The 24,257-nt window shown below is 36.9% G+C and overlaps 6 protein-coding genes across 7 annotated transcripts; 4 read left to right on the forward strand and 2 right to left on the reverse strand.

Annotated features, from left to right (window-relative positions):
• Positions 1 to 834: 834 nt before the first annotated feature.
• On the forward strand, positions 835 to 5,229 carry paox (polyamine oxidase). Its single transcript, XM_087802070.1, has 10 exons — positions 835 to 1,091; positions 1,741 to 1,917; positions 1,977 to 2,107; positions 2,164 to 2,351; positions 2,414 to 2,595; positions 3,511 to 3,680; positions 3,746 to 3,831; positions 4,487 to 4,599; positions 4,690 to 4,844; positions 4,910 to 5,229. Exons 1-10 carry the CDS (start codon positions 950 to 952, stop codon positions 5,054 to 5,056), a joined length of 1,491 nt encoding a protein of 496 aa, XP_087658196.1. The 5' UTR covers positions 835 to 949; the 3' UTR covers positions 5,057 to 5,229.
• A 121-nt stretch (positions 5,230 to 5,350) lies between these two features.
• mtg1 (mitochondrial ribosome-associated GTPase 1) lies at positions 5,351 to 9,093 on the forward strand. The gene is made up of 11 exons (XM_087802071.1): positions 5,351 to 6,296; positions 6,384 to 6,448; positions 6,815 to 6,919; positions 6,982 to 7,068; positions 7,128 to 7,184; positions 7,501 to 7,591; positions 7,674 to 7,735; positions 7,803 to 7,899; positions 7,968 to 8,049; positions 8,120 to 8,232; positions 8,950 to 9,093. Exons 1-11 carry the CDS (start codon positions 6,197 to 6,199, stop codon positions 9,045 to 9,047), a joined length of 957 nt encoding a protein of 318 aa, XP_087658197.1. The 5' UTR covers positions 5,351 to 6,196; the 3' UTR covers positions 9,048 to 9,093.
• Positions 9,094 to 9,192: 99 nt separating this feature from the next.
• sprn (shadow of prion protein) lies at positions 9,193 to 12,773 on the reverse strand. Its single transcript, XM_087802072.1, has 2 exons — positions 12,692 to 12,773; positions 9,193 to 11,252 (listed from the first exon to the last, which is right to left on the reverse strand). The coding sequence occupies exon 2, from the start codon at positions 11,250 to 11,252 to the stop codon at positions 10,794 to 10,796; it is 459 nt and encodes a 152-aa protein (XP_087658198.1). The 5' UTR covers positions 12,692 to 12,773; the 3' UTR covers positions 9,193 to 10,793.
• A 417-nt stretch (positions 12,774 to 13,190) lies between these two features.
• On the forward strand, positions 13,191 to 17,894 carry echs1 (enoyl CoA hydratase, short chain, 1, mitochondrial). Of its 2 annotated transcripts, none has more exons than XM_087802074.1 (8): positions 13,191 to 13,361; positions 13,847 to 14,041; positions 14,740 to 14,867; positions 14,942 to 15,041; positions 15,104 to 15,208; positions 16,349 to 16,468; positions 16,529 to 16,596; positions 17,604 to 17,894. In XM_087802074.1, exons 1-8 carry the CDS (start codon positions 13,271 to 13,273, stop codon positions 17,667 to 17,669), a joined length of 873 nt encoding a protein of 290 aa, XP_087658200.1. In that variant the 5' UTR covers positions 13,191 to 13,270; the 3' UTR covers positions 17,670 to 17,894. The 2 variants fall into 2 exon arrangements, with proteins under 2 accessions (XP_087658200.1, XP_087658199.1); XM_087802073.1 differs by having other exon boundaries at positions 13,192 to 13,361; positions 13,844 to 14,041.
• A 2,050-nt stretch (positions 17,895 to 19,944) lies between these two features.
• fuom (fucose mutarotase) lies at positions 19,945 to 21,148 on the forward strand. Its single transcript, XM_087802076.1, has 6 exons — positions 19,945 to 20,059; positions 20,170 to 20,238; positions 20,339 to 20,409; positions 20,744 to 20,842; positions 20,906 to 20,979; positions 21,041 to 21,148. Exons 1-6 carry the CDS (start codon positions 19,975 to 19,977, stop codon positions 21,105 to 21,107), a joined length of 465 nt encoding a protein of 154 aa, XP_087658202.1. The 5' UTR covers positions 19,945 to 19,974; the 3' UTR covers positions 21,108 to 21,148.
• A 529-nt stretch (positions 21,149 to 21,677) lies between these two features.
• Positions 21,678 to 22,965, reverse strand: LOC148069750 (uncharacterized). The gene is made up of 4 exons (XM_087802075.1): positions 22,917 to 22,965; positions 22,793 to 22,856; positions 22,678 to 22,715; positions 21,678 to 22,160 (listed from the first exon to the last, which is right to left on the reverse strand). Exons 1-4 carry the CDS (start codon positions 22,922 to 22,924, stop codon positions 21,728 to 21,730), a joined length of 543 nt encoding a protein of 180 aa, XP_087658201.1. The 5' UTR covers positions 22,925 to 22,965; the 3' UTR covers positions 21,678 to 21,727.
• Positions 22,966 to 24,257: the final 1,292 nt, after the last annotated feature.

Here is a 24,257-nt window from a genome sequence, read left to right on the forward strand (position 1 = left end):
CTAATTCTACCTTAAAATTCTACACAAATTAATAATGCAATAAAGTTAAGTAATTCATCGATTAAATAAAATGAAATACATTAAACTAAATATTTAAGTGTTCATTATCCTGACAAAAGACTAGTAGAAGAGTAACTTAAAGCAACAAAGTATATGATAATAATTGAATATAAAAATATATACATTGAAAGGTACAATTTGTATATTAAAATGTTCGAATTGTTTTCAATGACAAGTAATATTTTCAACATGAATGATTATTTTATGGTCATAGTTTGATATTCTTAATCTAATTATTCAAAAGCATACATTATGAAATATTATTGGTTGCGTTTATAATATAAACATTGATATAATAGTACAACCTTTTTGAAAATATTCGATGCATTCATTTATCTTTTTATGCACATTCAACTCTTCAATACAGAAAGTATTGAAATAAATTATTTATTAAATACAATATCAGATATGTATAAAGTATAGGTTTAAAATGTATAGCAAAACTATACATATAAATGAGCGTAAATTCAGCGTAAAAGTAGCAATTGTACATATTTTAATTGGCTCTTCTTTGATATCTTAATAGACGTGCAAATAAAATATGAAATTAAAATAAACTTAGTTCTATTCATTTTAGTTGCCATGTGAGTCAACTGTAAACTCCATCATGTGAGAAAATGATAAAAACATTAAAACGTTGAATGACTTGAGTGTAAACTTTTCTCCACTGGAGGGCGCTGTACACTCTGGTTGCTTTGTTTGATTTTTATATTCCGCCCAAGGTCCTATCAGCAGACGGCCTGTGCGCCTGCGTCATACGTGTCCTAGTTGTGCTCGTGAATGTTTACATCGCGTCTCTATGAAGACGGAAATATCGGTTTAAATTAAATCAGATTTTGCTTTGTTTCTGAGAGGTTTGAGGAGGTCAGAGTTGCATGTTGATGACGTCATGGACGTGAAGGTCGTCATCGTAGGATGCGGAGTGTCTGGAGTAGCAGCGGCTCACAGACTCGTCAAAGCTGGCTTTACAAACATCCTCATCCTGGAGGCGACGCGGAGAAGTGGAGGAAGAATAAGAACTGGTCGACTGGGTGAGTTTTTATTTAACATTGTACTATGAGTTCATAAGTGGAGTTTGATACTCAATAAATAAGTGACTGACGTCACTTCCTGTTGTCGTTCCAGCTGTTTTGGTTGTTTTATGCATTAAAACTGACATTTGGGTGTCAAGGGTCGTTGATTCTTTGATTCTTTAATTCTAATTGATATGTTGTCGGTTTAAAAAAAAAAATGAAATCAATTATTTCTAAACAGGGAAATGTGTAAAAAGTTTTTATTGAAACTTGAATTCCATTATTTGTATATTAAAGGGTTGAATTGTTTTTGTTTTTAGAATAATTGCATGAAAAAAAAATGTAAGTGCAAAGAGTTTGATATTCCAGTTCCAATAGTTCCAATATTAATGGTCAAAGTTAATATTATACCAACATTTTAATATTGACTTTAAAAGACTACAAATTTTTGAAAATATTCAGGTTAAAACAATTATCTTTGAATTGTTGGAATTTGAACATTAAATCCATAATTTCACATGTTTTAATTCAATTCTTAAAACAATGTATTCAACTTTTAAATATAGAAATAAATATAATTAAATAATTAATTTGAAATGTGAAATTCAACCATTCACTATTCTAATGACATATACTTTAATACAATAATCAACTTTTGCTAATCTAGGAGACAAAATCATTGAAATCGGAGCGAACTGGATCCACGGACCTTCTGAGGGGAATCCGGTGTTCTGCTTGGCTCGAAAATATGGACTTCTGGATCCAGAAGCACTCACAAAAGAGAACCAAGCAATGGATGTCAGCGGACATCCTCCGTGGGTTCCAAACTTTTTCAGCAGTTCAGGTGTTACAACTTGGTTGGTGACGGTCCAGAGCGTCTGCTGACTCTTGTGTACAACACAGGTCGCAAGCTAGATGTCGAGGAAGTGCTCCCTGCTCAGATGATCTTTGCAGAGGTCCTGGAGGAAGGTGCTGAGTTCTGTCATGGCGGTGGAGAACCTCTGCCCTGTGTGGGCGACTTTGTCCGCTCTGAGGTACGCTGGCGTTTCACAAACGTGTGACAGAAAGTGACAACACTCTGTCCATGCAGGTGAAGAAGAGAGTGCAGACCAGGTGGTCCGATGTGGACGCTGGCGTCCGGAGACTGAGATTATGTGTCATTAGCAACATGCTAAAAGTAGAATGTAGCGTGAACGGTGCCAACAGTCTTGATGAAGTCGGTCTCGGACCATTTGGTCTTTACAAAGCACTTCCTGGTCTGGACTGTGTGTTTCCAAGGTGGGTTTGAGATCCTGATCCTGATCTAAAGAACATCCACGACTTGCGTCTCATCTCTGCAGAGGGTATGAAGGCCTGATCCATCGCCTGATGTCGGAGCTCCCAGAAGGTGTAGTGACGTACAACAAACCAGTTCAACGTGTCTGCTGGAACAACATGGAGAGAAGCTCAGATCCAGTGACGATCAAGTGCAGCGATGGAAGCACGGTGACCGCCGATCATGTGATCGTCACCGTCCCTCTAGGTCAGTGGTCGGCATCTCCATTACCTCTGGGGCTGTTGTGAGGGGCCGTCAAGCAAAACAAAGGTGTGAAAAGTATAAACAAAGCTTAAATGCTAAACTTATTATATTTTTGTAGGATTCTATAAACTCTCCTCTTATAGTCGCCCTAAATAAATAACCCATTTTGTAACACACCCTTTCATTTAAAAAAAAATGTTCCCCTTGACTCAAGACTGTATTCATCATGTCAAAGGCTGAGGACAGATCCAAGAGAACCAGAACAGTGTATTTATCCGATGTTGGCTGATTCTGATCCTTAAAACTCTTCACTGGCTTCCAGTTTCTTTCAGGATCAATTTTAAAATTCTGGTTCTTACTTTCAGATCTATTCATGGTCAGGCTCCTCCTTACATCAGTGATCTGATCCAGCCTTACACCCCAGCTCGGGCTCTGAGGTCTGTGGATCAGAATCTACTTATGGTTCCTCGCACACGGTTCAGGACCAGAGGAGAGAAATCTTTTCAGGCTGTTGCTCCTAAGCTTTAGAACGATCTTCCTCTCCCTCTGTGTTTGATGGATCTACTGACTCCTTCAAGAAACATCTTAAGACACTTTTATTTGTGCAGGCTTTTCCCTGATTTTATGGGACTCCTGTGTTTGTCTTGTTTTTGATTGTTCAAGCGCTTTGTGACCCTGTCAGTCATTGACCTCCACATTTATCTTCTAAAGATGTACTTTTTCAAGATGTTCAACAGTTTGAAAAAAATATTTCTCCCCCTTTAGAGAGATACAAAAACTTCCACATGTACTGGTAAAGTGAATGTAATATAGTGTATTGATGTTAAACATTATTTACAACACAAATTGATTTTTCACTTAAATATGTTTACTTTAAAGATTGTCATTTGAATGTCTGTCTCTGCTCTGTGTTGTCAGGCTACCTGAAGAAACATCACTCGTCGTTCTTCCATCCTCCTCTTCCTCTGCACAAGCTGCACTCAGTCCAGAGACTCGGCTTCGGAACCAACAACAAGATCTTTGTAGAGTTTGAGGCGCCGTGGTGGGACTCCGACTGTGAGGTCATCCACCTGGTGTGGGAGGACGAGGTGACGGTCGAAGCCTCAGCTGCTGTGATGTGAGATGTTTGAGTCATGGTTTCTTCTTGCTTCAGGACAACATGGTGGACAAGATTCATGACATTCACAGATCCTGGATCAAGAAGTTGTTTGGCTTCACAGTGCTGAAACCAACAGAGAGGTCACTAAAGAATGTCAATTTGTTTTTGTGTTGCTTATGAGAAAATGTTTTCTATGGGGGAAGTCTTTAATATTCAATAAAAAAGAAAAATAACAACTTCAAAACTATTTATATTTCAAAAAATAAAAATAAAAAATGGGGTAGAATCATTAATACACAGATATTCTATCCATAATATGGCCCAAAGACAAAAAAGATTACTTTCATTCAAAGAAAAAATATATAATTTAACAAAAGTTTTTGAGGTTTTTTTTACTGAAACAATTTTCTTTTTATTTAAAATTATTTCTTTGATTGAAGCACATTTTCTTACGATAAATAATGTTTATTTTTAGTGAAACGACTTTTTGAGATAAAAGCTACTTTTTTCTTTAATTGAAAATATCTTTATTTGCTTTTTATTTAAAAATATTGAATAATTTCTAATAGAATAATATTTTATTCGATTTTAGCATTTTTTCTTTTGACCAAAAATATATTTTTGATAAAAGCAAATTTTTTTTATAATCAAATTTTTTAAAATGTATTATTTTATATAATGTATATATAGATTCCTATAGACTGAAAATATTATTTTGATTAGAGTAACTTTTTTTTTTTTATTGAAGACTTTTTTGAATAATAAATAAACAAATGTGCCGCTATACTTCTCCAGGTACGGACATGTTCTGTGTGGCTGGATCGCTGGACGAGAGTCGGAATATATGGAATCTCTGGCAGATCAGGAGGTTTTGGACGCCGTCACTCAGCTCGTCCGCAGGTTTACTGGTGAGTTGAACAGCTGAGAGGTTGTTGCTGTGTCTGGTGGTCGTCAGCTTCTGAAGATATTGAAGAGTTGAACAGATATTGTGTGTTTAGGAAATCCGACCATCACTCCGAGAAGAATCTTACGATCTCAGTGGTTTACCGACCCGTGGACTTGCGGGTCCTACTCGTACCCTGGAGTCGGCTGTTCAGATCAGGACCTGGAGAACATGAGGGAGCCTCTGCCAACAAACAAGTCTCCCTCACAAGTACGTGATCAGTGATGATCCACAAATTTCACGTGATCACTGGTGAGTCTAACTATTCCTCTTAGCCTCTGCAGGTGTTGTTTGCTGGTGAAGCGACTCATCCTTGTTACTTCTCCACCGTCCACGGTGCCTTGCTCAGCGGCTGGAGAGAAGCGGACAGACTCCTCCATCACTACTCTGCCAATCTCCCGCCTCCAAAAGCAAAGCTCTGATGATCCTCGGAAAGTTGTGAACTAAACTCTGAATTGAAAATGAGTTTCATGACATGATGTTGATAGATTTGAAGTATAAAATGATCTTAAATCGTCCACAAACGTGCTTATGTTGTATTCAAACAAACTATTTAGAGGTGAATTAAATGACTTCTGTTTTGCACAACACGATATCCTGAGACGCCTTTATGACGCCATGTAAAGACTTTCATTAGTTGGTGTTTTTCTGTGAATGTAAAGCCTGTTCTCATTCCGGAAATATTTTTATATGTTTTATAAATCTTTATATCAAATATGAAGAACGTTCAGAGAACAAGGGAAGAAATGGTCTGTATTCTACAGCCATCATTTCACAGAGCTGTTGAGGAGTCGCTGATAACTTCCTCCACATTCTGAACTCAGTTTAGATCAAGGTATATGATGTCACAAAAAGCTATGTCCCGATCATTGCAATCATCTGCATCACAATGTGGTTTATGGCAGTTTATGAATTTAAAAAAGATTATTTTTAAAAGATAATAAAACTAAAACAGTTAAATATCTTTTCTGTACAAGAAATAAAAACACTCTCTTCTTAATTCTTAACCTTATGATAATGATCATGTCTGATTATTAATTGATTAAGTATTGATGGATGATTTTTGAAAGTATATTTGTATATGCTTATGGAATCTCAGGTACTTAAGAAGACAAAAAAAAATAAGTAATGGCCATTTATTTATCACGATATTAGTGAGCGTAGCAAATCTTTGAATACAACTCCTGTTTGCACATGTCAATACATTTTTTATGATTATATAATCGTGTGTAGTGTGATTGTTGTTCACTGTTTTATTTCATGTCTTTACAGGCATCATGTTTAAAATTCCAAATCGTATATAGTCTTACAAGACATTGGTATTCTAAGTGTTAAATAGGCAGTTTGTTTTAAAAAAGGTAATATTTAAATACGTGAGATTCGAGTCCTGAAAGGTTTTGTAAGCGGAACCAAATATCTAGACAGCCTTTGCGTGAAGTCGGAATGTAAATAACGATGCACATAACATACCCGCTAGTCGTCTCTTGTCTATAGATATAATTGTAAAACGCATTAATGCAACATTAATCTGTCTTACTTTAAAACAAATATAAAAAGCAGTCATGAGACTGTTTAGGACGCTGCTTGGCTTGAACTTTAGGCCGTTCTTTGACTTCGGTGAACGGGAGGTCGCTCACTGGTTCCCCGGACACATGGCTAAAGGTGACAGCTAAGATAGAAATACTGAGAAATTTAAATAAAATCCTGTTTCTATCTGATTAATGTATATGTTTGATTCCTATTTTGTAGGATTAAAACAAATGAGAGCAAATATGAAAAGTGTGGACTGTGTCATAGAAATACATGATGCCAGAATATCCTTTTAAGAAGTTATAGATAATAAATCATTTGTTTTTTTTGTTTCGATAAAAAGCAAGAAGGTGAGTTGAGTGAAGACATTGAAATGTATTGTTTTTTCCTTAATTTTCAATGTGATTATAAGAATATTATAATTATACGGATTTTATTTGGTGTATAGCTTATCTTCTTAGTTTCAGTTTTGGGTGGATTGATCCAATTCTGCTGTATTGCTCTATTAAAAGCAGCTCATGGTGAGCTGGTTAGATTGTCTGCAAATGCTTATATTTTTCTAGGAAATATTCCAACATCGACATCTCCTATGTTAAAGAATCGTTAAATGTTTGGTTTTCATCCCTGATGTTGTCTTTAACAACAATCACATACCATTCTCTGGAAGAAACCCACTTTTTCAGGAAACTCTGGATGTCAAACCACACATTCTCATTCTGAACAAGATGGACCTGGCAGATGTTTCAGAGAAGCAGGTATGTGTCGTCCTTGAAGTCAACTCACAAGCATTAGTAAATTAATTCCCGATTTCCATCAGAAAATCTTGAAGAAGCTGGAGAAAACAGGTGTGAAGGACGTCATTTTCACAGACTGTCTCAAGCAGAAAGATGAAAATATAACAAAGGTAAAAGTTGTGGCTCTTGAAATATTAGAATGAATATTAAAATGTATACTTTTGTGCAGGTAGTACCGATGGTGACAAGGATTATTGAAAGCAATATGCGCTTCAACAGATTTGAGGTCAGGACATTTACAAACTTGTCTTCTGGGGAAGTTAATTACTCAAAGGTTGCATATTTATACATAAGTGCATATTACTCACTTATTATTTTTGTCATCTGAATAATCATGAAGATCAAGCTCAGAACGCAAATCTCTTTGCCGTTGTTTATACTAAACTAGTTATACTTAAGTACTTTAATGGTCAAGACCTGAATATCTCTGGTGTAGACACTCACTATGGTCAGATTTGTTGAAATTTTCAGAAAAACAACTGAAAATAGTATCAAGTATATTTTATTTTAACTGATGTCTTCATCTCTGTGGTGCTTTTAAGGCGTTCGACTATTGTCTGATGGTTATTGGAGTACCCAATGTAGGAAAATCATCTTTCATCAACTCGTTACGAAGAACAAATATGAAAAAAGGTGAAAAAAATACATATATTTATAGATGTTCAAACTTCCTGTCCGTACAATGTGAAAATATTAACTTGTTGGATCATATCAGGTCGAGCGTCACCTGTGGGAGGCGAGCCAGGTATTACCAGAGCTGTCCTGACGAAAATAAAAGTGAAAAAAGCTTTAAATAACAGATTTAAAAAAAAGAATTTCCTTCTGAATATTTGCTCTATTAAAGGTCTGTGATCGACCCATTATCCACCTGCTGGACACTCCGGGCGTCTTGCCTCCAAAGATTCGGAGTGTGGAGACTGGCATGAAGTTGGCATTGTGTGGTCAGTGAAATCAATAGTTGACCAACATCTGTATGTATAATTAATAAACTAACACTCTCTACCTCCAGGGACAATATTGGACCACTTAGTGGGCGAAGATATTATTGCAGACTATTTACTTTTCTCTCTGAACAGGCTGGAAAAGTTTGGGTATGTAAGATATCTTCTTTTCTTTCTTAAAGTCACCATCACTTATAAGCATGTTTGTATGTTTGTGCAGGTATGTAGAGAAATACAACCTGGAGGAGCCCAGTGACAACATCCAGCACGTCCTCAAACGCATCGCAGTCGCCCTCAAGAAGACCCAGCGAGTAAAAGCCATCACAGGAGTGGGTAAGAAAACATCACCAAATGTTTCATTCTACCCATGATCTCAATTAACCAGTTGTAGCAAAGTGTTGTGGGGTCTTGTTCACCAATCAGGAAAGATGGATGTCTCTGTATCATCTGTCGTGGTGATGAAAGAGCTGAGCCAAAAGACAAAACTCTCTGTTTATTATCTTTCTTCCTGCTTCTATATACGGTCACAAACCTTGTGAGCTTAAGAACAAGATGGTGGATAAAAGCGGCACAAATTACTTTACTCTGTCTTGTCTCTCTCTTAGAGATGAGGTGAGGAGCTCAGTCATTCAGGAGAGACTCGGAGTAGAACATCTGCGCCTCCACTTGGAGAGAAGTCCGTTGGGGTGGCTCAGGCAGGTTGTTAGGATCCTGGACGCTTCCCTCAGTCAGTGTTCTGGGCATGTCCTAACGGGAGAGCCCATGTCTCCTGCTTGACCCAAGAACAGCTCAGTATATTCTCATAAGAGGTTTGAGTGTAGAGGAAGATCTCAACCTCTATAATCCAGCTGCTGCCCCCGACCTGACCTTGAATAACAGATAGCAGGTGGATGGATGGATGGGTAGAATGTGTAAAGTTTCTCATGAAGCACAAATCATAAGAGCCTTTAAAATAAACATTATAAAACATCGTCTCTCACCACTCGATTTTCTTGATGTTGAAGTCAAGAACACATTTCCTGATGTTTTTTTCTGATGTTTTTCTACCAGGTAACATCACCATCACTGTTCCAAACTACTCAGCAGCAGCGTATGACTTCATTCGAGCCTTCAGGAAAGGCGAGCTTGGACAAGTGCTGCTGGACTGAACACGGAGTTCATTTATCTCTCTTTAATAAAACTAAGACGACCGCAGACCCAAGAATTTTGCTCTTCCTCCATGTGACTTATTACTCACACTCAATATGCAAATTTGATTATAAACATCTTCTGAACTTGACATGAAAACAGGAGCAGGTTCTTCACTCTTGCCTTTATTGATCAGAACATTTGAGTCCATTTATAAATGATCCCTGTAAACACAGTCATTTTACAAATATATACAAAAAGGAAGGAACAGTATGTCGCTCCTGAGAATCAGCCACCAGGAGATTCAAGCAGCAGTTTGTTGGCAATTGATTTCTTCAAATACAAACAAGCTCGAACACGCACACTTCACATACACACACGGTTTCAAAGTGTAGACAAGAGTTAAATTAACCTTCATGATGGATCTATTTTATCACTTCAATGGTCTATTTTGTTGAATGTTGCAGCGTCAACGGTTCATGAGCAAACAGTTTTCTGTGTGCGTTACACTTGTGTTTAGGTCGACACTTTCTCATTGGATATCAAAGTGCAAGAATGATCACAATAAGTAACACAACCCTTTCAGTTTTTGCTGTGCACGGTAAAATAGAATAGAATAGTGATGTGAAACAAGTGAATTTCCCGAAGCGTGTGTAATCAGATGAGTGCAAGGAGCAACAAGAATTGATCACCACAACTCAATCAACAACACAATGTGATCAAATTTGTTCAGAAACACAAGTTAAGATCAACATCTAGAGGTTTATAGTGAGAAACAGTCTGGATTTTAATCTGATAGATAAGGACACATGCAGAAAATGTCACATTGACAAGAGATTGTCCGTGGTGATGGCTGCTTGAGAAATAATTAATTATAACTTGCATTTGTTTTCCTCTTAAACCAGTTTAAAAAGCATTTTGGCTCAGAGTGACATTGACAAAAGAAGCACCAGTGCAACCGTTCATGGTTGGTATATAAATAAGTTTGTCACCCACTGAGAAAATAAAAATATAAGTATTATTTTCAAGTTTAATTTCAAGGAAATATTTTCTTATTGTCTAAAGAAGACTTGAAGTAACCACTTGACTATTTATGTGGCACTAAAGAGGTCAAAGATCATGTAGAAACTAACAACTTTATTTTGTCTTTAGTTGTATTATTCATAACCAGTCTCTAAATATGATTATTAGATAAATATCATTTAGAAAAATAATATTTTATTTCAGATAAATAAATAGAGGTTATCTTAAAAATAATAATAATTCTAGTTGATAGCTCCTCACAAGAGCTGCTGTATAAACTGTGGTGACAACTGATTCAAATTGTCTGCTGTTGAAAGATACTCTGTTGTTTTTAAAATACAGCAATACATGTTTTCTGATTCTAATTGGACTAAATATGAGTCACATCCACCTGAAATGACCATAAAAATAACCTTATTCAAGATATGTGAGGACAAAAACTTAAAAAGTGATAAAATCTTGTTTTTCTAATTTAGTTTAACTATGACTATCAAGTCATAACCTGCTTCATTGTTTCTCAATATCTAAATATCTATATATATATATAATATCAAATATCTAAAGACTTGCTTAGATTTTGTGATGCTGATGAGCGAAGCTTTGAAGAGGATTTGAATTCAGGACTGAGCAGCACTTCCGATTTTTGCTACTTCGACGTGATTGGTTGATTGACGTGGATTGCTGCAGGTGCTGGTGACAGACAGGGAGGTGAAATAATGTATATTTCAAATATTATTGTGTCCTCAAGTCATCATGAGCAGGAGGTCTGACAGGAGTCCGTACATTGGAAGGAAAGTGGCAGCAGAAAGTAGCTGGTGGACGGCCGGCCCAGTCTCGTGAGAGCCAGACATGAGAGCATCGAAGTAGTTGGTCCTGTTGAAGATGTCCAGGTCCTCATCCGTGTTGCTGCGCCGGTAAGCGGAGGCGTACCATTTGTCCGCGCTCAGAGCCACGGCGGCTCCCGCAGCTGCCGCTCCTGCCACCCGGACGGGCGACGATCGTCCAGCCGACCTGTATCTGGACCGGGTCCCTCCATACGGTCCGGACCCCCTGTGGCCTCCTGCAGTGGAGCTGCGGGCGGACGTCCCACGAGACGACCCTCTTGACCCTCCACGACCTCCTTTCGCAAACACCGGCTCAGAGAGAAAGGCGGAGAGGAGAAGAAACGTCCAGCATGTTGCGATCACCTGGTTCATCATCATCTGCTGGGACATGACAATGATTGATGGTGAGCCAGGAGGGGGCGCCCTTCGACACCTGCACTTGATGTTAGGGGGTAAGAAAATATCGATAGACCGAAAAATCACGATATATTACAACACCGTATAAATATTCAACAGTACTGTGACGATTTGCTGGAGGGAATAAAATCATTTTTTATTTTCATCATATTTCTTATATGGTTTATATTTTGATAAAATGATTAAATATCCGTTTTATTTACATTCAACGTGCATATATGTATGGAGTTTGTTTATTTTTGTGTTACAGTTAAACTCCTGGACTCTAGATGGCAGCAGTCATTATATCCTCTGAAGCTAAAGGAAGAATGCGGTGATGAATGAGGATGAGAGGATACAGTGGACTCCAGCAGCTGAAAGCAGTTACGACTTTGTCAAGAGTCATGTGGCCTGTAAACACCAGAGTCAAGTATTCGACAATACTACAAATATACCCTTGTTTCTACAGTATAACTATATATAGATAGATAGATAAAACTTTATTGATCCCTCTGGAGGTCTCCTTTGGGAAAAAAAAAAATCCAGCCAGCACACAGCAATACAGACCAAGAACTAAGTTCCTATAAAATAAAGAGCAAGATGACACAGTCAAATGATAAAGAACATTGATCAAAGAAAAGATAACAAAGACAAAGGATACAAAGATTAACATGGAATATCATTTTCACTCCACTCCTGCCCCCAAACTCGAATTAAACAGTCCAATTGCACGAGGAATGAATGAGTTCCTGAGTCTATTAGATATATCGATTCTTGACAATACACACCTCTACTAGATGAACGTTAGATTTTGACACAGATTTGTGTGATCATTTTTATTTTATCATAGCATGTTTATTTGAATTGTCAGTGCTTATATTTATGGTGTATTTGTAGTTCTATTTGACAAGATGATCAATTATGTTTGATTTGTATATCATTTATTCATGTATCTTACATTTCATGCAAGTATTTTCAACAACTGAAATGTAGATTTAACATATTACGAAATGATGCTAATACTCTAACTGTCGGGTTCATTAACTCTTTCTCAAACAAAGGCAAACCAAAAAACCTTCTTTAAAAACGTTTTTGTATTAAAATGATGTCTCAGAGAGAGACTATTGTCCAGGCAGCAGCTCGTTGTTCATAATGTTTTAGGCCTTTGTTAAAATGTCAATAACATTCCGCATCACTGATCATTGGAATGATAGATGGATGTTATCGACACATTCATCGTCGATATCATCTTTTAAACACGTCGCTGGAAGAACAACCGTCTGGAGTCATTTCTTCTAATATTATTTGTATTATTTCATATTTAGAGCAGCTTCTGTGCTAGACACACGTACTGAATGAACACAAACACACCGCAGGCACCACACGTTTAAACACGTTATTATAATAAACTCGGGTTTTACCTGATATTTCCGCTGATATTTCTTATATTTGCGTCCACAGAGAGCAGAGATGCTGACTGTCGTCACGGCCGATGCAGGCGCGTTCGCGTAGCAAACAGCGAGAGGCGCGTTCACGGGCACCACACACTTGTATATAAATAGACATTTTGTTTGATTTACAATATTTAGAATGGTTATCATGTCCATATTCTTCTCTTAATGGTGATTTAGATGATAGTTTTTAATTCCTTTTTATTTCTGTGTCATTACTTATATTTGCTTTATGTTTTAACCTATTTATGTAATGATGCACTACAGTGGATTATGTACATTGTTTTCTATATATATATATAAATGTTAAGTATTATTAGATAAAAAAAAAGAGCTTACAATGTCATTATTAGTTAAGATAACTTCTATTAGTCTTATAGTGTATTTTTAAATAATCTGTATTCAGCGCGATTCCCCCTCTAGACACTAGATGGAGGTGTAACCTGGATATTATGGAAAACATAAAAGAAGAAAGGGTGAACAGGAAGTTGTCAGCTGCAGCGACACCGGGGTCTTTCTTGTCCAAAGTTGTCCGTGGAGGCTCCAGTCATGTCTCTCTTCTGCAGAAGCGCGTCTTTGCTCATCAGATGCTCAAACACCGCCCCGCTTCTCCTTTCCTCCGCCCGCCTCTGCAGCTCTGGTAAGTTTTTCAAGCGGCTATCATGTTTGCAACCCAATGTCAAAACACATGATGATGCGTTCGCTAACACTCGGAAGATCACGGAATCTTTCTTCAAAGTCGTTTGGTCTTGTCAGTTTGTGTATCTAAAAAGTACATTCATCTCAATCGAAATATCTGAGCGACTACCAGGACATGGTATAGCCATATAAATTATGTTTAAATAACTGAAGCAAACTGCTTTAATATTACTTTAGTTACATAAGAAATGGTTTCACAGACAAGTTCATGTGACCACAAACGCACCTTTTAGTCTTAGTCTGGTCTTATTATTGTATAAATGTGAGTCTTTAGTTGCAGTAAAAGTGTTTATTATGCAACATTTGAGGCTTGTTTTGAAAAAAATCTTGTCTGTTGAAAGACTATGAGCAGCTCACACAGGTGACCTCCTACCTGCCTGCAGGTGAACTAGAGTTAATCAGTGACTGGTTGTTTCTCTTCAGCAGGTCAGTATGAGTACATCGTGGTGGAGAAGCGAGGACAGAAAAAGAACGTTGGCTTCATCCAGCTCAACCGACCCAAAGCGCTGAACGCTCTGTGTGACGGGCTGATGCGGGAGGTGGGTCAGGCTCTGGACGACTTCGAGGGCGACGCAGACGTCGGCGCCATCGTCCTCACCGGCAGTGAACGAGCCTTCGCTGGTGAGACCAGATGTTTAATTCTACACACAAACACATGTTGTTAGAGTCTGTTGTGTGGAAGTAAAGACATCAAAGCTGTTTATATTACTCTTTGGATCCTGGTTTAATAAAGTTGATTATATATATTTATCTATTAATGAACAGTTACATTTATTTTGAAACAGAAACAAGGATCTAAAGATGATACTTTTGTTGGAAATGTACGTGTTTGGCAGGAATGCGAATGAAATGAAGTCTAGGTGAAGGTAGTAGCGCACAATAATTGTAGCTTGGTTGGAACTAGAATATCAAACTCTGTGTGAAAATATTTGATTAAAGGTAATAACTAAAGTCTCACATTTTAAAGGTTTGATTAAAGGGTCAAGGTCAACGACCTCCGCCACTGCATATGTCTTTGTTCAAGCCAGGGAGCTCTTTCACCTTGACTCGGAGACAACACAAGGGTTAACATGTGTTCACTATTATACAATCATTTAATTTAAAGACTTTAAATGAAAAGGTATTGAATTTAGAAAATGTATTTTTTGAATTGCGTTAAGTATTTTTCTTTTTATTAATTATGACGTTTTTTTTTTAGAAATATTTAAATTCTATGACACAAAAGTAATTCAAAGCCTACAAATACAATTTTAATAAAAAAATTCAAAGTCATTTGAAATGTTAAATTCAATTTTCTGATGCCACTGATAAACTTCCAGCTGGAGCCGACATCAAGGAGATGCAGAACCGGACCTTCCAGGAGTGCTACGGGGGGAACTTCCTGGCTCACTGGAACAGAGTGTCCATGTCCAAGAAGCCTGTGATCGCCGCCGTGAATGGGTTTGCTGTGAGTGGCTTCATCAGTCCATGAGTCCATGACCAGTCGGTGAGGATCTTCTTCTTCTTCTTCTTCTGCTGCAGCTGGGCGGCGGCTGTGAGCTCGCCATGATGTGTGACATCATCTACGCCGGAGAGAAGGCTCAGTTCGGTCAACCAGAAATCGCTCTCGGAACCATCCCTGGTAACTCCACCTCTTCGGTGCGGACCAATCACGGCACGTCTTGAGATGTTTGTCTTGCTCAGGGTCTGGTGGCACCCAGAGACTCACCCGGGTTGTCGGGAAGTCTCTGGCCATGGAGATGGTTCTGACCGGAGACAGAATTAATGCACAAGAAGCCAAACAGTCTGGTACGTTCTGTGTGAACATGTGAGTCCAGATCCACCAATGAGCTCTTGAGCTGTGAACATGTTGTTAAAAGAGCAGAAGTTTGATTGACGTGTTTCAATGTCTTCTATTTTAGTATTGTGTTTACACATGCATGAACAATTTTTATATCGGTGACATAAGAATATTGATTAGTTTGATTTACTATTTCAATTGTTTAAACTTTGATTTTATATATAATAAATATATATATATATATATATATATATATATGGACGGCCTCCCGCCGAGCGCACTTCCTCCGCCTGGCGGTGCGCCGCGACCGGCTCTGGGTCGGCCTGGAAGGGCTCGGGGACGAAGGTGGCACGCGGCCCTGGCTGCCGCGTGCTCTACAGCGTCCCCCCGCCTCCGCCTCGCCGCTCCCCGGGGCCGCGTGATCAATATATATATATATATATATATATATATATATATATATATATTGATGGAGTCTACTGACTCCTTTAAGAAACATCTTAAGACGTTTTTATTTGTTCAGGCTTTTCCTTGATTTTCTGGAACTCCTGTGTTGTTCTGGGGGTTATCTTGATCTTTTTAGTATATATATATATTATATAATTTTTTCGAGTATTGCTCTGATTGTTTAAGCGCTTTGTGACCCTGGTCTGGAAAAGTGCTCTATAAATATAAATAAATTACTTACTTACAGTCATGTGACGAAGTAGAAGCACTTGCGCGTCCATCCACCACGGCAGTTTCAAAAGTGTATGGTCTGGTTTCACTATTATAACAGCATTTTTACATTAGAATTTAAAGGTTTAAGAATTAAACGGTATTGAATTTAGAAAATTCTACGTGTTTAAGTTTTTTTTAAATTTAATTAAAATACATTTTAACCCAAAGTTCAAGTTAAAACACAATCACATTTCAATAAAATGGCGTTTCAACATTTGAAATGTTAAATTCAACCATTTAATATTGTTTTTTCAGAATAAAAGTACAATTTATTCAAAAATCAGCCTCCAGTATTACATGACACCGTTTTTAATAGACATATTTTTTCTGACAACATATTTACATCCTGTAATTTATTAAAAATATTTTTCTTGTAACCTGGGTTCAAAGCTGAAGTGATATCTTGTAGCTGTGCTCATCTTCTTCAGGTCTGGTGAGTAAAGTCTGTCCCGTGGACCAGCTGGTGGACGAGGCCGTTAAGTGTGGAGAGAAGATCGCAGCTCACTCTAAGATCGTGTCTGCTATGGCTAAAGAGGCGGTTAATGCAGGTTCGTGTCGTCGTCTCAGTAAATATTTTCGTCTCGTGAACAAATATTGTTTGTTTGCAGCTTATGAGCTGACTCTGGCTGAAGGAAACCGACTGGAGAAGAGATTGTTCCACGCAACCTTCGCCACAGTGAGTGACAAGAAAACCATGTTGTTTCATGAAAATCTTTTAGATTTATGAAGTGAAGTGTGAAGGGAAGTATATCAGTGACATCTGAATATTGATCTGGCCCAGAACATCCTGGTTCAAGAACTGGTTCTAACTGTTGCTGTCCGGGTCATGAATATTATTCAATGTAATTAATTATTACATGCAACTTTATTATAATGTCGCTTTTATTTTTATGTATTTTATTGATTTAATTTATGTCTTTTAGTTTTTTTATACTTTAATGTTGCCACTAAACAATCCTGGTTTGTGTTTTCTGAACATTTCGAAAAGATGGAACTTTTAATTTTATATTGAAATGTCGTTGTTTTCTTAAAGCATTTTGTTTGTTTTTTTTCAATAATGGAAGTCAATAATTTGTATATTGAAGGTTTGATTAAGATTTTTTTTTAAATAATTGTATTAGTAAAAAAGTAAATGAATGATTTCTACTTTTTACAAATGGTGTTTGATTATTATACCAACATTTTTTATATTTAAGGCTTCAAATTAAAAAACATTGAACTAATAATATTTGTTTTGAACTATTGTAATTAAAAAGATTAAACCGTAAAAAATAAATATATTTTTTAAATGCAACATTTTTCAATTTGATTATTCAATAAAAAACGTATATAACCTTTCAATGTATAAATTATTGAATTAAATTATTAAAAATGATTCAATGCTTAAAAAAACATTTAAATAATTGAAATGTTAAATCCTTCTATTAAAAAGTTTAATGGAACAGATCAACTTTATTTGTTCTTGTAATTTTATTTCTAAAGCTTAATTTACAACTAAATTACATCAATATATTTGAAACAGTTTTATTTCATTAACATTCATTTCCAAGGTTTTCATTTTCAGCAAAAATATCAACTCTAGATCCTCATTTCTCTTTCAGTCATTTTACTGTTGTTGTATAAAACACAAAGAAAATATAAATCTCTTAAACATTTGTGACTGATTCATCTAATGTTTTTCAGGCTGATCGTAAAGAAGGCATGACTGCGTTTGTGGAGAAGAGAAAAGCAAATTTCCAGGACAACTAAAAAGGTCGACAAACGTGGTTTTGCTTCTTTTTAACATCCCGACTTATCATGAGTGAGCGTCTCGTGTCGACTTCAGGAGTGAGGATTGTGCCTTTTCTTGCTCAAACTAATGATGGAAACTTCATGTTCATTTTCTTTTTGCAGAGAATTATTCAGAATCATGATTTGTTAGAATAAAATAATCTGTAAAGAAACACCAATAAATACATTCTTGTATACGAACAACTGTCAATAATTCATTTTCTTTCATTGATGGATATTTTAATTACCATTTATAATATGGACGTGGATTTCTTTATCATTTAATTCTAAAAAGTCTAAAAAAATTTAAGTTGAAAAGTGGGTTTTTAAATACAGTTGTAACCCTTAAAAAATGTTAACAGTTTTCTTTGAAGCAATCTTCTTTGTGTTTGGGCCACATGAGTAGGACGTTTGTTTATTAATTATTCACTCACAGGTTTAAAAATATGTTATTTTAAATTTAATTAAAAAAGGTTTTTAAGTTTTGTTTTAATGATGAAAAGAAATACACTTCCATAGTAGAAGAAAACTATTTTATGATTACATGTCCGAGAGTATTTTTGCGATAAACGACTGGAGGCAGAACGGTCCGTTCGAGTGTGGTTGCGACAATCTACCGCTAGATGGAGTCGAAGAGACAATGAAAACTAACGCACTTATTTTCCTTTGAATTAAAGCAAATTAACGCCCAACGTTCTTGTTTATCTCGTATCTTCTTAAAAAAAACTTTTGATTTCAGAAACGGTCACATTTTTTTTAGGTTTAAGATTGTTTTAACGTACTTGAATTAAAACCTTCTTATCGGGATCTTAGACTTCGTGAAAGTTGGTCACATGAACACCAACGGTGACCAGATCAGGCTTTAAAAAATATTTTTAAGAGCGTTAAAAATTAAACTAAACGGTTTTCAATGTTCTAGAGGGAAAAATGTTCTTCCCCTAAATCAGTTGGAAGGGTTATCAAACGATTAAAGTCAATTTCACATGCGCAGCATTTATCGGAGGTTCCAACATCAAAGCAAACACCAGAACAAATTTGGTTAGTGGATTCTTTCTTGGGCCCCTGACTCTGAGGGCCAGCACCTTTTTTCTCTCTGTGATCTTCACACGCCAGCGCCAGAGTCTCCAGCAGGCCATGGCCTAATTGATTTTAATTTTCTTTCAATATTCCCCGGAGCTGGCTCTCTTGTCCGGCCCCTGAGAAAACCTTAGAAAGAAGAAGAGAAAAAACGTGTCTCCTCTCGCCGCTGGACGCACAAAAGTCTGCAAAGGGTCCAAAGAGAATCTCCTCCAAAGGTCAAAATAATAAATGTAGGCTCGATTGAAGCTGCGCTCTTTGACAAAAGAGGCAAAACGGTACATTCTTGTGGCGCAGACCCTCCTGGCGTGATGAACTCATTTAAAGAAGCCTGAATAAAGAGAGAGCAGCGTGAGTCCGAGAGACACAGAAGAGGCTTTCAGTGAGTAGACAGTCCCGGCTCCAGAGGGCCAGCAGAGTCCAGATCACAACCAGACTGCTGGAACCCAAACCCTCCACCCTGACCCGTCAAAACAATTTAAACATACATTACACAATCAATGATTTCAAATCAATATTTAAAATAATGCATAGCATTTCATTTTTATTTTTATTCTATGGTTTAATGTTCAAAGTACCGCCCAAGGGCCACATGACCGCCCTTTGACTGTATATATGAGGCCCTCATAAGGTTAATTATGTTAGAATTGGAATTCCTCTGATATATACAGATACAAGTTTTCCTCTTTCCCCTTTCCCCCATCTTTTTTCATTTTTCCTTTTTATATATATTTTTTTCCAATTCATTTTAAAGTAAAATCATGAAATGTTTTGGAAAAAACAGGCGTATTCTCATATTTTATATTTGAGATATATTGTGGCTTTGTTTTTCTAATAAAATCAAATAAAATGTCATCATTGCATAATGAGAACTATTTTATATAATCATCCCCTATTATCTCCCCTATTATAATTATTAAAAACTGTAAGTGAGTAATTTTTACTTGTAAAGCGAACTGCCAAAAACTATCGTATTATTCGCTAACTTTTTTTGGTCTAAATAAATATTTAATCATTTTTTAACGAGATTTTGACAAAAGATTTAATTCTTTTAAGCCTCATTGTAAAACTCATAAATAAAATGTAAACTTTAATAACTTGGTGCCGTTTTTGTAAACGTGTGTTGAAGTTAATGAATACACAAACAGGGAAGTACACCGGAGTGAGTTCTCTTGACTGTCCCAGTGATCTCGCTGCACCCTCAACCATGGTCGTCCTGAAGGGGATCCCCTCACTGCTGTCCCCGGAGCTGCTCTACGCTCTCGCCAAAATGGGCCATGGCGACGAAATAGGTTAGAAACTTTGTTTCTTTGTGAGAAAACTGAAAAATCGACGTCTGATTAGCATCTTGTGGCGATGCTAGCTGGTGTGAAGCTAACAAACTGCTGACTCTTTCTTCCAGTTCTTGCAGATGCAAACTTCCCAGCATCCTCCATCTGCAGCTGTGGCCCCAAAGAGATCCGAGCTGATGGTAAGATCACCTCTACATCTACAAAAAGGAATTTGTTCAATTGTTTAGTAAGTTAATGCATATTTGTAATATTTAGTTATTTAAATTAATTGTTTTCTAGGACTAAGAATGCAGCAGCTTCTACCAGCTGTTCTTCAACTGCTGCCACTGGACACCTACGTCTCCTCTCCGGTATTGACCCTAGTAAAGCTAGTAACTACCCGATGAAGTTATTTACTACCTGAAGAAGTTATGAACTACCTGGTTGAGTAATTCACTTTTTAGGGAAGACGTGAACTGACTCCTTTAAGAAACATCTTAAGACGTTTTTATTTGTTCAGGCTTTTCCTTGATTTTCTGGAACTCCTGTTGTGTTATCAGTGTTATCTTGATCTTTAAAGTATATACTTTATTGAGTATTGTTTTGATTGTTTAAGCGCTTTGTGACCCTGGTCTGAAAAAGCGCTATACAAATAAAAATTAGATTAAATTACATTATAAACAACTGCATGTGTTTGACCTTCAGGCAGCAGTGATGGATCTGGTGGACAGCGACAAGGCGAAGGGTTTACGTCCATCCGTGTGGATTGACTTTCAAACGTGTCTTGTTCAGGCAGGAGTGCAGGTCAGTCGTCTCCTCACCATTTACCAACGACATCACGACACATTTGATTCATCTTTCTTCCAGACTCCTCTTGAGAAGATGGACAGGTTTAAGTTCTACGAGCGAGCTAAGAAAGCGTATGCAGTTGTGGCGACAGGGTGAGAGACACTGATGACATCACTTGATGTTTTAATATTTATTGTTTTATTCAATCTATAGAGAAACTGCTCAGTATGGTAACCTGATACTGAAAAAGGGGGTCATTCCAGAGGAGATGCTACAGTGACACCCACACGCACACTTTGTAAATAAATAAATGTTCAAATTCAGTTCAGTTTGATTTATTGTTTTTTTTATTTATCAAAGTGAGGTTGGGTTGCAGGGGCAGCGGTTGAAACAAAGAGGTCCAAACCCCCCAAGAAAAAACATGCCATGTTTTAGATTTTTTATATGATTAAACATTTTTGGCTTATTTGGCTTAGTTATAAAATATAATGGCACAACGTTAACAGTATACAATGTGGCCCCTTGAGAAACTAACTTGCCACCCCTGTTCCAGTGTGTCCTGGGTCTGCCCCTAGTCTTCCTCCCAGTTACAGTGCTGGAGCTATGTAAACATAATTCTATTTTTTTTTTACATGTGAACAAGTATATAATGTAGAAAAGTTAAAATAATGCACATGAAGCTGATGTGAAAAAATATGTGTGGATGAAAAAGTTGCCTTTTATGATGGAAAGGTACAAAAATACAATAGAATATACTTGTGGGGGGAAAAAAAATACTGTATGTAAATAAAGAAAGAATTATTTTATTTAGTGTTGCAGAAATTAGAAATGAAAAGAGTCGAACACTGAATAATCTTCGTTAACCTTTATATATGTTTATTTCTATGCTTGAGTGATTAGTCACTCTCTGTGGTAAATGTGATCCAGATCCTCCTCTGGTTCCGTGTGTCGCCGTGGAGACATGATTTCCACTTCAGCGGGAGCTTTCAGCTGGACCTGGAGAACCTGCTGCATGTCTGGGTGGAACTGGTCGTCCATGTCTTCTTCTGGAAGAAGGTGAAGCCGGGCGCTCCTCTGGACATCCCGTTCGAACCGGACCTCCTCCTCCTCGACAGGCTGCCACGAGTCCTCAACCGTGAGTGGCTTCAGATATTCGGCCAACATCTTTCTGGCCATGACCACGTCATTGACGGTGAATTCCACTTCCTGTTTGCTCTGCAGCACCAGCATGCGAGGGTCGATGTCTTCTTGAATCTCATCCATGTCCTCTGGAGACTCCACTGACTCTTTCAGGTCCGGCCCCCGAAGCATCTTCCCACTCGAGTCCACAGACCTGCAGACGATATTGAGTCAGTGTGTCAGTGTCATCAGAATATTGAATGAATTTATTTCAAATGATGAAACTTTGATAGTGTAAATTGAAAAGTTGTTGGCTTTTTAAGCATTGATTTATTTTATTGTATAATTGAATTCAATAATTATTGTATTGAAAGAATGAATTTGGCTTTTTTTGTAATCAAAATAAAAGAAATCTCTTTAATCTCATATTTTTACACATAGAGTTTGATATTATAAATCAAAAATATTTATTTTTGTTACCTTTTAAGTTCAATATAAAAATGTTGGTATAATAGTGTCACCAGATAATACCGAAAGAGAACCGAGCTACTTGATTGAACTTTCAGCCAATCATGTGACAGGCAGACGATCTTGTGACGATGTAGAAGCACATGATCAAGTAGTAGTAAAAAATATTAAAAGTTTCAACATTGGAAAAATGATAAATATTCTGATGTGATTCACTTCCATACATCAGTCTCAGATCCCTGTAGTAGGAAATGACAACTTACATAAGCGTGTCCTGGAATGTTTGCCCTTTTATTTCATCCTGAGGACAGACAATCACTTCAGTTCCTCCACTTGTCGTTTATCTGACTTCTGGATTATGGGATGTTTTGTACATACCTGAGGTTTATGTGGCTTTGCCGAGGCAGCAAATATCAGAGAGACAAACACCAATACGGACAGTCTGAGAGCGAAGAGGAGAGTTTGAAGTGGAAATGAAAGAAGCTAATATGAAGAGACTTACCTGAACATGACGCCTCCAGTTAGTTGCAGTCGGTAATATGTTCGTACGGAACGTACGTGTTCTTGAACACAGCCTCGACCTTTGTGTCCCACACGTGTGCAGACTTTATAATCTAATAAATCTTTATCTTTATGGACCTTCAGCAGATGATGTCAACAACAGGAAGTCGTGCGTCACAAAACAGGTCCTTGAAACAATTCGACCTTTAGTTCCACCCATCAATAAATGTTATCAAATGAATCTGAGATTAAATCTCATTTTAAATGCAGATTATCTGATCAAGCAAATCAAATCTAAATGAAAAAATATTTGACCAAACCTGAAGAATAAACTTTCGGTAAAATCGGTAAAAGATGATTATATATTATTATATTATACAGTATTATTAGATTCTCTGTTACTGAAGTATGTTAAATATTTAATTTAACATAAAAAAAAAGAAGTATTCAATCATTTATATATGTAAGGTTAGTTGTTTTTGTTTAATAATTTGATTTAAAAATGTGATTATTTTCCAAATTATTATCTTTTAACAAATACAGTTTGATATTACATTTTCAAAAAAACAAAAATACATTTTCTAAATTAAGTATTTTTTAATCAATAGTCCTTTAAATTCAATATAAAAATGTTGGTATATTGTCACCAGACATTACCAATAGAGTGCCGAGCTACTTGATCAAACTTTAAGCCAATCATGCGACACACAGACGATCACATGATGACGTAGAAGCACCGGCACATCAAACGATCATGTCAGATTCCAAAGAAGAAGAAACAGGAAAGATTTGAGCTATTTGTTATTTAGAGTTAGAGCAAGTTGCTCGATTGGATTAGTCTGGTGAGATGGCATCACCAGTGAAACGTACATGTATGTGGAAACATCAAAATCGTCAAAATGAAAATGAGCCACGAGGAAAAGCTAGCATTGATGGATCCATTAAATGTAAAAATTCAACATTTTGAAGATCGTCTGACCCTCCTGTAGTCAGTGATTTTTAACTTGTAGATTTTCTGTTATTCGTCTCCATGAACTGAAGAAAATTGCTGGTTTGAATTAATTCATACTTTTGACAGAGGTTTGAACAAGTCAGACCATCAGTGCCAAACATTTCGTAATTTTGTCCACAATGCGAGTACAAAAGAAGCAGTTACCTCTTAAACCTGGTCCAAAAGAAGCAAAGATTATGTAAACAAGTCGACATCAACAGTCGTAAATTCATTTAAACTAAAGTTACTGAACATAAACAGACCTCGGGCGCTCAGATCAGCTTCACTGTACACACACACACACACACACACACACACACACACTCATAATGTCCAGTAGAGCAGAGATGC

The sequence above is a fragment of the Callionymus lyra genome, chromosome 11 (genome assembly GCF_982586985.1).
Source record: "Callionymus lyra chromosome 11, fCalLyr1.hap1.1, whole genome shotgun sequence".
Lineage (NCBI taxonomy): Eukaryota > Metazoa > Chordata > Actinopteri > Syngnathiformes > Callionymidae > Callionymus > Callionymus lyra.